Below are 10998 nucleotides of genomic sequence, written 5' to 3'. Positions count from 1 at the left end.
ACCACCCCTTGCTAATTCACCACCTCAGGAAGGCAGACAGAATCATGTCACAGATATTCTGTATGTGGAGATGCCTGGAGTACGTCACCAGAGTTCTGATTTTGGCACACCTTTCTTCTGACAAACATCTGGTTTTGCATGGTGTCCATTTGAACTCAGAATCCTTATATGTTGCGTTCAGAAAAGATGGCCCCTTTGTCTCCCAATAGCCCATATCTGTCTACCAATATGTCCTCCCCAACAAATAAAACTGGCGTTTTTAACTACTAAGTTTCACATTAATACACCATGCAATCATTAGCAGGAAGCAGTTTCTTAATTGGACCATTTTATTTTAACATACTAAAATAAAGAGACTCACTTTTTTCAGCAAAGTCTGAAATTTATTTAAAATTTCATTAACAGGCATTGCAAATCAGGCAGGACTCAAACATGATTAAAAGTTCTATTCCCAACCCCCATTTCACTATAAAAACCATTAATATATCCGTAATATGGCAGATGTTTCACATTCAGAGGATGGAGACTACCTCAGACAGGCCCCACTGTCATTTGGTCAAAGGAGAGAAAAAACAAAACCCTGGGCACTGTAAGGGCTTCAATAGCTGCCTATCTTCAGATTGGAGGACGGGTTAAAATAAAATGCGAATTTCATGGAGGGAACAAAGATTTAGAGCAAGGCTTACAGCAGGTATAAGTGATGGTCATACTGCCAATGCCACTCCTCACCCATTAAAAAAAAATAAAAAAAGTTCCACAAAGCATGTGCCAACACAGCTTAAAATAAAGTAAAACAAAAGTTCTGCATGGTTATAAAACTTGATAAAAAATAGTATTTCAAACTGTACAGTCACCAGAAGTACACAGTTATTAAAAATTCACACCGCTCACTTAGCATCCCCAGATGCCTCTGCTTTCTGTGCCTTGGGGGAAAAAAAAAAAAGCCATTACTTTTTTACTCAATCAAGAGTTTCAGAAAGAAAATTATTTTGTAAAACCGTACCTGATCTGACTTTGCCTCTCCATTTTCTGCAGCATTGCTGACATCTTTTCCAGAGTCTGCCTTTCCTTTCTTGCCTTTGGGAGCTTTGTCAACTTTCTATTAGAAAGAAAAAATAGCTAATAAATAAACTTAGTAATGTTGTTTTAGATGTGGGGTTAAGTGTCCATAGTACTGTACATTTGTTCCAGGGTATGATCTGGACAATTACTGGGCAAATTGCAGTGATTTTGTAGTTAACCAATTGTTTCTCACTGTGTGGTGCCAAATGGCAACATTAGTCTAGCAGCACTGGATCCCTCATAATGGTTAAGAAAAAAGCAATGTATCAACAAAGACAATATACTAAGGGATACCTTAGTCAATAGGTAGGGAAGGATGTTTGGTCTAGAATATTTTAAAACCTACTTGGATAATCCAGCACAGAAATATGTTAAGAGGCTTACCGAGGACTTTTACAAGTAACAATTACATGGAAAAATAAAAAAAAAATCAATGTGGTAGGCTATAATGTCAGAATTGACCATGTTCCGTGTCTTCAGACTGCTATTAATGATTGATCGTTCTGCCATGAAATGTACTAATTTGAGCTGTATTTTGCTGTGCCAAAGCTCTGATCCTCCACATGACATGCCTGTGTGTGACTGGTAATCATATTTTGAAACCTCCAGAGATAGTTTTGAAAAAAAAAAATACAAATTATGTGAACATCCAAAAAAAAAAAAAAAAACCCTACAAGCTTCCTCAAAAGATACTTAACTTGAAATTTAAAGAAAACACCCTCCTGTGTGGGATTGCAGCTTTAAAGACCAACAAGTTGAGTCACAGAAGGCATATACATTACAAATATCAACCTCAAGTAAGTAAAGTGATCCTACTAATGTTAAATAAATCTTACCCAATAAATGGTTGCACAATAAAAGCTTTTATCTGTCTTAGAAAGACGTTTTAGCTTCACCTGACCAGTGAGATATTCTGGAATAGTTTAGCATACCATCAGAGTAAGAGCAAGTGACCACAGTGCATAAGTTAGTAGTTTCTAAAATTACAAATGCCCTTTTCCTCTTGATGGACCATTTGATGCTTTTACATTTACCACCCTCCTTATGAAAGACATAGTCCATCTGTAGCAGAACAGTGTTCAGAAAGTTGAACCCCCCCCCCCCCACACACACACTATAACCTACTTGGATCTTAAGTTCTAAATTGATTTTAGTACCCATATATTTATGTTCACATTAGATTGCAAAGGAGTTTTCTACTTGCCTTTGGAGCAGCTGCTTTCTTCGGTTTGTTCTCTTGTTTGGAAGGAGCAGGCTTCTGAAAAGTAACAAAACTGCTATAAAAAAAAGTATACTGTAGATTACAATTTACGTACACAAAGCAAAAGTATACTTACAGAAGACAAACGGGCAGATCTCCTCTGTGGCTAAACAAAGACAAACAAGAATTATAAATATGCATAGCCACAACCCGCCAACCCTCTCCCAAATTGCTTCTATTCAGGGTAAGATAAACCCTTCAACTCACCTCATCTTTTGCTTTGCTCTTCTCCACCTTGGAGTCTCCGTCAGCCTGAAAGTTAAAAATGAGAAGCTAGGTTGTAATAGATTATAACTGCTTAAAACTTAATTCAGACTGCAATCAACTATACTAATATTTGCATTAGTTTCATTTGTTACAATTGAGCTCACAAAACCTTAATGAACATTGTGAAACTATTATGCACACAAAAATGAGAAATGACCCATTGAATAAAATAATTGCTACATGAAGAAACTTGATTTCAGCAAGTTTAACTAAAACCACCATCAGCAGTCTGTTTATGTATGAGTTTCTGAAAATTGAAAGTTTGTCCTAATGGAGACTAATAACCCGTTCACACTGCCTCAAAAAAAAAAAAAAAAAAAAACACAGGTTATTGCTGGGTAAAGTATCTGTGTGAATAGGTCCTCTGCTAATTCCCAGGTCAAATTAAACCCGGGTCTTTTGAAGGTTATTCCTGGGTCTGACCTGGGTAGCCTCCAGTCTCAACAGTGAGATCCAGGTTTTTCAACCACTCACCGAAACCTATTGTAAAGTAAAAACAAAAACATCACAAGAGGAGCCAATCAAAGCTCCTCTTGTGATGTTGCCAGGGAGACCTGTGTCATGTTCTCAGCTCTGTCTACCTAGGAATTTGCTGGGGTCTCCTGCACATAACCAGGCAATATCCCATGTTCATAAACCCAGGATATTCCCAGGGCAGCAGTGTGAAAGTTGTATAACTTAACTACTCCATCTATTTCTTGGTTTGATTGAAATCTTATGCAAGTTCTACTTAAAAAGTCTAAACTATCTTTTGTACTTTTAAGTAGCAATGCACTTGAGATTCTCAACAGTGGAATCTACCATGAACATATAAGGAATGTGACAAGTGTGCCATTTGATTCAGAGGCACAGATCTCTGAAGTGGGATTTAGAGTCATCAGTGAATTCTACAGCTGCAGACAGAAGATGACTTCATCAAACTGCATTTGATGAGGTCATTAAAGCAGTTGCAGATTGTTATTAAAGAGCATGCACTCTTTAAAGCATCTAAGGCCTCCGTGCCCCGTTTGCATGATTAAACACAGGCTACACATTGCATTTCCAATGTATGGATATTTTACAACAGGTAAAAAGTCTTGCACGTGCAATTAAGGGACTCCATATTACAGCTTCCTTGTGTTTTCGAAAACTAAGTGCACCCCATCTATAGTTACTTATTTTTCCGTTCCCAATAGTAAGATTTTTTGCTATTCTAGTGACCAACCTTTTGTAGATCAGCTCACAGCATATTTTATATATACATTATTTCCCACACTGCCTTATGAACACTTTTCCAGCACCCAATCGTCTCTAGGACGCCACAAGTTTACTATAGATTCTGAAAATGGCAGCTGTGTTACAAAATACAGATCTAGATATAACGATGGAAACCGGCCGTCTTTCGTGGCCTTGATATTTCTCATCAAGATGGGCAGAAACTGTAAGATAAAACTTCTGTTTGTCGAACACTATGGTCTCATGACCTGTAACTATGTCTTTTGCCATTAGACAATGCAATTAGTTACATCACGTAAACAGACGTTTTAAGGCAATCGACCATTCTCCCACGAAAACAACTGCCATCAGAAGAGGCTAGAGGAGCGCTGCAATTACCAACACGTTCAAGATCAAATTGCGAAGTTTTATAATGAAAAATAATCAGCACTTTAGTTATTGGCAGCAAAACTTTAGCATCATCCCTTCCATCGTGTAATTAAACCCTCACGTTTATGGCTATAAGCCATAGGGAGCCCCTCCCGCTATGGTTCGCGCCCTTGTTTTGGCGGAAGCTCCGCCCCTTCCATCGTAGTACTTTCCCGCGCCTTCCAGTTTAAACGATTGACTAATACACAGGTCTATTTAACACACAGTATACATTAAATGCCAGAGCACAACTTATACCTTACTAAACGTACATCCAACAACCACTACTCCCCTTGCCATCTCCGCCATTATGGTGTCAGTCTCTCTCCCTCCCCTTCCCAGTTCTCGCGCACAGTCTTCTTTTTTGTGCAAGGCTACAAAGAAAGGCTACAGCTGGTTTTCTAATCCTTACCTTTCGTTTGGGCATTATTGATGTCTAATTGGCAAACAAAGCAGACAAACCGATAATTCTGAGATTCTTTGTAGCAAATGAAACAAATCCCGTCTCTGTTCGCTTCTTTTATACCCGGTCCGGAACTCGACCGGTCAAATCCGGATCCCACTCACTGCTGTCGCTGATTGGCTGTCCCATGACATGTGGGTTGACCAGTCTAGGCGGGAGATGGGAGGGGACTGTGAGCGCGCCGGGATCGCGTGGCCGAGCGAGTGAAAAGGGCGCGCAGCGGAAAGTGATAGGGGAAGGTATATACAGCAGTGTATAGCCGCCCTGCAAAGGCAGCGGGAGGTGCATGACGAACACAGGGAAAGGAAATACATAAATATCAAGGTTGCAATGGAACGGTCACATTTTTAACTTGTATGTTATTATTAACAGCAAACACTTTCCTACCAGTTTCGAAAACTGAATTGAAACAATGGTAAGCTGTAGCGTTTGTTTTGCAAGAAAAAACTTGAGCCATATAAGTGATCACAAGTAGTACAGTTACATTAACGTTGAGAACACTGAAGTTTATATTTCAATGGGCATCTTGATTAAATGTAAATGCCTCTAAATTGTGTACGCTTGAAACAAAAAGCAAGATAAAAACAAGTTCTACTTTCGTTTGCCAGACTAGGGGGCACATTTAACAAATGACGGTATTGCACTATCGTGCACTTACCGTGAAAATAGGTGAAGGAAGTCTGCAATTGATATTTAAGACAGCTCCGTTCGCCTGTTCAATCTCCCAAAACATTAATTTTCGCTGCAGTTCGTTTTTTCTAACAGTCACCATACAACAGTATGGTGACTGCTCGGGGCCGGCATTTAACAAGTTCCGAAAAAACAAATTTTTCGGAAACTTGTAATGTAAATGTACGCCAGCTGAAGCTGGCGTACATCATCAGAACTGTAACATGTTCTTTTCTTCCTCGTTATGTCCAGCTCTGCTCCGGAGAGCAGAGCTGGACAGCGCATGTGTGGAGGGATCACATGATCCCTCCCTGTCACTCACAGCTCAGGGATCTGTGTGCGCATGTCCAGTTCTTGGAACTGGATATGCGCACTTGAAGAGTGAGGAGAAGACCTGAAGACAGCGCTTCCGAAGAGGGGGGTAAGTATGTTTTTTTTTATCACTGAAACAGCAGTTTTTCGGAACTGCTGTTTCTCTGCACGGCTGTACATAAATGTGAGAAGTAGTTCAATCATCATTGCGATAAGGATTGAAAACTACTTTTCACTTTATGTGAATAATGATAAATGTGCCCCTAGATTATAATACAATGTGTTGTTGCTTTCAAGAAAAAACTACAGCATAACCTAGAAATGGTTGAGCAGTGCAAGATAAAATGTTTGTGATCAGGACTTACAATATAGTCTGGATAGTAAATATCTGCATGTTCCACAATAATGGTAATAGGTTAACTAAACTTCACATTTACCAATGGTTTGTGTGATACTGAATGGAATAGTAACCAAAAATGTTTATACTAAACTAATTATGTTATATCTTCTTTCTCCTCTGTAGTAGTAGTGAAAAGTAGATTAGCCTGTTAGGATGGTGTTTTGTTATTCTATGCAGTTTATGGATTAATACACAAAGCCTGGACAGGGCCGTCTTTCCGACTGGGCACGATGGGCAGTTACCCCAGGGGGCCAGTGGACAAGGGGGCCTGAGGCAGGACTCATTAAAAAAGAAAAAAAAAAAACTTACCTTTTGCGGTCAGGTGAGTATCCGATTCACTCCCTGGTCCCCTCTTCAATGATGCGCTTGCAGTGAATGTCGGGCGTGAAGATGTCATCATGCCCGATATTCAGTGCGAGCACAGCATGAAGGAGCGCAGAACAGTGACAAAGAACAGAAGAGGATTTGACTCATAGAACAGGGCGATTGAGAGGCAAATTAAGGGGGATTTGAAAAAAAAAGTGATATGTATAAATATATATAATTATACACACACATATACATATCTATATATCTATCTCTCCCTCTATATATATATATATATATATATATATATATATATATATGTCACTCACCAGACTTCTAGACCTAGAGTTGGGCCAGTTGTCCCTCTGCCGGTAACTGCTGTGCCGCGGCGTATGTGCAGATCAAAAGGGCTTTTTATAACCTTTCCTTTATTGGTATTGGCTATTCATTAGCCTTTTCCTTATTTAAGGCATCCCTGACCCCTCTTGATTCTCACCTCTTCGTGTCAGCTGTATACTCCGTCCCTGTGACTGCCGTTACTCTGCATTCCAGCTTCAGTGCACTGGTCTCCGTGCTTTTCACCTGTTGGCCGGATACTTCTTAGTCACATCTGTGTTAAACCTGCCTCCCGCTGTATGCTGTAGTGACCGCTGCTTCTCACCTGTTGGCCGGATACTTTTAGCCACATCCTTGGTAAACCTGTCTCCCGCTGTATGCTGTAGTGACCGCTGCTTCTCACCTCTTGGCCGGATACTTCTTAGCCACATCCGTGGTTCACCTGCCTCCCGCTGTATGCTGTAGTGACTGCTGCTTCTCACCTGTTGGCCGGATACTTCTTCGCCACATCCGTGGTAAACCTGCCTCCCGCTGTATGCTGTAGTGACCGCTGCTTCTCACCTGTTGGCCGGATACTTCTTCGCCACATCCATGGTAAACCTGCCTCCCGCTGTATGCTGTAGTGACTGCTGCTTCTCACCTGTTGGCCGAATACTTTTTAGCCACATCCGTGGTAAACTTGTTTCCTTCTGTGGGCTGTAGTGACTGTTACCTCGCATCTGTTGGCCATCTTTCATGCTATCAGTATTTATCTACCTCTGGCCGATTACCATAATAGTGTTGTATTTCTTTTATTGGATTATCTCATTTTAGCCTCATTGGGATAACATTACCTTTGTTTGTTTATTCTATAGTTTATGTCTCATTAATTCCCCTGGCCGGACAAGTGTCGTTACCATCATCATACATATATATATATATATATATATATATATATATATATATATATATATTTACGCTCTCTTGAGTATCTTCATATCGCTACTATTGTCTACTACATATATTTAGCTGTATACCGTTGCTCTGCTGCACTCTCTTGAGGACCGCGACCTGCTTAGTGACGCTGCGAAGACCAGTTACTGCGTTAGACTCCGCGCCTCGAGAATATTATTATTATTATCTTTGACTTATAAGGCGCCACAAAGGGTCTGCAGCGCCATACATTACATATACAGAAAACAGAACAAAGTCACAACATGATACAAAAATATATACAAACACAGGTGACCAGGTAAAGCAAATCAGATTATATCTAAAAGATAGTGAAAGGGATGGTAGAAATCAGCGAGAAGAAGGCCAAAGCTTAAGAAAACAGGCCAAGAGGTACAGAGGGTGAATGAGCAGTAGAAGGAGCACACAAGGAAAGAGGGCCCTGCTCATGAGAGCTTACATCCTAAAGGGAAAGGGGAGACACAAAAAGGGTGGTATTAACTGGGGGAGAGAGCCTGGACAAGGAAGTTAGGAGGACTGAGACTTGAATAAAGAAATTAGTCTTAAGGGCACGCTTGAAGCCTTTGAGAGTAGATGCTAACCTGATGGAACGTGGAAGATCGTTCCACCGCAGGGGAGCAGCCCGGGCAAAGTCCTGAAGACGAGAGTGAGAGGAGGTGATCAATGAAGTAGTGAGGCGGCGGTCACAGGCAGAGCGGAGTGGGCAGGTAGGAGTGTAGGTAGAAATGAGATTTGAGATGTAGGGAGGGGAAACTAAGAGCTTTAAAAGTGAGGGTGAGGGAGACTAAGAGCTTTAAAAGTGAGGGTAAGGAGTTTAAATTTAATTCTGTAGGGTATGGGGAGCAAATATAGTGACTGTTGGAGGGAGACTGCAGATACAGAGTGGCGGGAGAGAAAATTGAGGTGGGCAGCAGCATTGAGGATAGACTTAAGAGGATCAAGGTGAGAATCAGGTAGGCCAGAGAAAAGAAGGTTACAGTAGTCAAGGCGAGAGATAACAAGCGAGTGAACAATGGTTTTCATGGCTTCCGTGGTGAGAAAGGGACTTATCTTGGATATATTCCGAAGGCACATTCGACCATTTCAACAATTCCGAAGGACAAAGATAGAGTGAAAGAGGCAGTGAAAGCCTCAAAAGGATTTAAAGCCATCATAACAAGGCAGCGGTAAGGCCTCATTCAAGAAATGGAGACGCTACTGGCTATCTGGTTTGACAACCAGATACAAAAAAGAATGCCGATGAGCCTTTTCATAATTCAAGCTAAGGCACGCAGTATCTTTGATACTCTGAAGGAGCGTGAAGGCGAGGAATCACCACACATTTATGGCTAGCCATGGGTGGTTTCAACGGTTTTGTCAAAGATTAAATTTGCATAATATGAGTACCTGTGGTGAGGCGGCAAGCACTGACTTCGAAGCAGCGAAAAAATTTGTTCACGAATTCGATGAAATCATTGAGAAAGGTGGCTACTGTATGGAACAGATATTTAATGTGGATGAGACCAGATTTTATTGGAAAAAAAATGCCGGAAAGGTCTTACATTCACAAGGAAGCAAAGACCATGCCCGTTTTCAAGGCTTTTAAAGATAGGATTATCCTGCTGTTGAGGGGAAATATCGCCGGGTTCAAGTTAAAGGCCTCATTCAAGAAATGTCCCCGGGGTTCAGCACGCACATCACTCCACTGGAACTATAGATGGTATTTTTCAAAGATCCTTGAAAAAGACCTGTTTTTTGAGGGTCGAAATGCGTTGGAAGAAAGGGTTACCAGACTGAATGCCATCAAGATCCCTTAGATACCATCTATAGTTCCAGTGGAGTGATGTGCGTGATGAACCCCGGGGACTTATAACATACTAAGCCTACATTCATCTCCATCTGGTAGGGATTCAAACACACTTGATGTTTCAGTATTTTTACATTTTATTTTTCTATGTACTAAGATGTGCAATAAATATTTATTGTAGTAAACGGTAATACACTAGATTAATTTTTTCTCTTGTATACTCCCACTGGGGAATTATCTGTGAAAAGTCATCAATATATCCATGGGGATTTAAAGAAATTTGATACCAAGCCCTCTATCAATATATATTTTGTAAGTGTTCTCACAGAAGGATTGGTGTGGTGATGGATCCAACACTATAATACATCATTGTGTATAAGCACTACAGGCGAATATATGTATGTTCTCTAGTAAGTTTAATCACATAAGTGAGAAAGAGTGCGGACTCAATCGGTTGAAAATATTTTAAGAAGAAAATTCAAGTTCAAAGTTTATTTATTTTTTAAACTGTATCACACTATGTTATATTTATTTGTTTTTTTATATAATGCATCATTCATCTTACAATATGGAGAAAAAAATTTGAATTATACCACCTCATCATCAGAAAATTTAAGTATATATTTATTGCTGATTTTTGCACATGGCTCATAATTATATAGGTGACTACTCCTAGCTGCGCTGTAATACTCTTATCTATTATATATTCATAACCATTTTTTGGGAACAGTTGTGGTTTTCTTAACAGGATTAGCAGCAGTTAGGATTAGCGCAGTCTATTGCTGGTATTTATCTTTGTCCATTGTAACACTTGGAAAATGATGAAGAAGATGAAAAAATAGTAGAAGTACAAAAGAAGTTCACTTTAAAAGAGTTAGCTGGTGTGTTTTCAAAAGTGAATGCGACTATGTTAGAACTAGAGGCTATGGACCCGAATGGTTCATGAAAGTGAAGCGGAAAATAAATAATGTTTTACTATGATATTGTGAAACTTATGAAGAAAAGAAAAAAATTACAAAACAAACCACACTAACAGAATACTTCCCGAAACCTACACCTAGGACCTCCACTCATACATCTACAGGTCCTTAGATATCCTTGCCATGATCTCCCTGGGCCCTCTTTGTTATAATTGTTGTTGTTTGTACAGCTTTATTGTACACATTTATTTTCTGTTCTGCAAAGTAAAGCAAACTTCGAAATACAGTTTTCTTTAGTCCATATCTTTATTCTGAATCAATAAAAATGATTACAATACATGTATGTGTATATTACAGTACTGTACTCACTTAGCGACCAATTCACTTAACGACCTAGTCGCAGGAATGGATCTAGGTCGTAAAGTGAGGAAAACGTGTGTGTGTGTGTGTGTATATATATAACACAAAAAAGAAGAAAAAAGCGCCAAACATAGTGTGATATTGTGAATTAAAGATAAGCAGAATTCCAAGTGTCCAGATTGGCCACGTACCAGATGTTAATAGTACTCTAGCTTATCTCTCTGAGATCCGGATCTTCTCCCACGGATGGATTATACCTCTGGTCCCATGCATTCAGTGCTA

The 10998-nt window shown here is 39.9% G+C and overlaps 1 protein-coding gene across 1 annotated transcript; it reads right to left on the bottom strand.

Annotated features, from left to right (window-relative positions):
• Window positions 1-311: 311 nt before the first annotated feature.
• HMGN2 (high mobility group nucleosomal binding domain 2) lies at window positions 312-4777 on the bottom strand. Its single transcript, XM_075195774.1, has 6 exons — window positions 4626-4777; window positions 2531-2575; window positions 2400-2429; window positions 2263-2320; window positions 1004-1095; window positions 312-923 (listed from the first exon to the last, which is right to left on the bottom strand). Exons 1-6 carry the CDS (start codon window positions 4638-4640, stop codon window positions 888-890), a joined length of 276 nt encoding a protein of 91 aa, XP_075051875.1. The 5' UTR covers window positions 4641-4777; the 3' UTR covers window positions 312-887.
• Between the last annotated feature and the right edge of the window lie 6221 nt (window positions 4778-10998).

This window comes from Mixophyes fleayi, chromosome 2 (genome assembly GCF_038048845.1).
Source record: "Mixophyes fleayi isolate aMixFle1 chromosome 2, aMixFle1.hap1, whole genome shotgun sequence".
Classification (NCBI taxonomy): domain Eukaryota; kingdom Metazoa; phylum Chordata; class Amphibia; order Anura; family Limnodynastidae; genus Mixophyes; species Mixophyes fleayi.
This window is presented reverse-complemented; position numbering and strand designations above follow the sequence as displayed.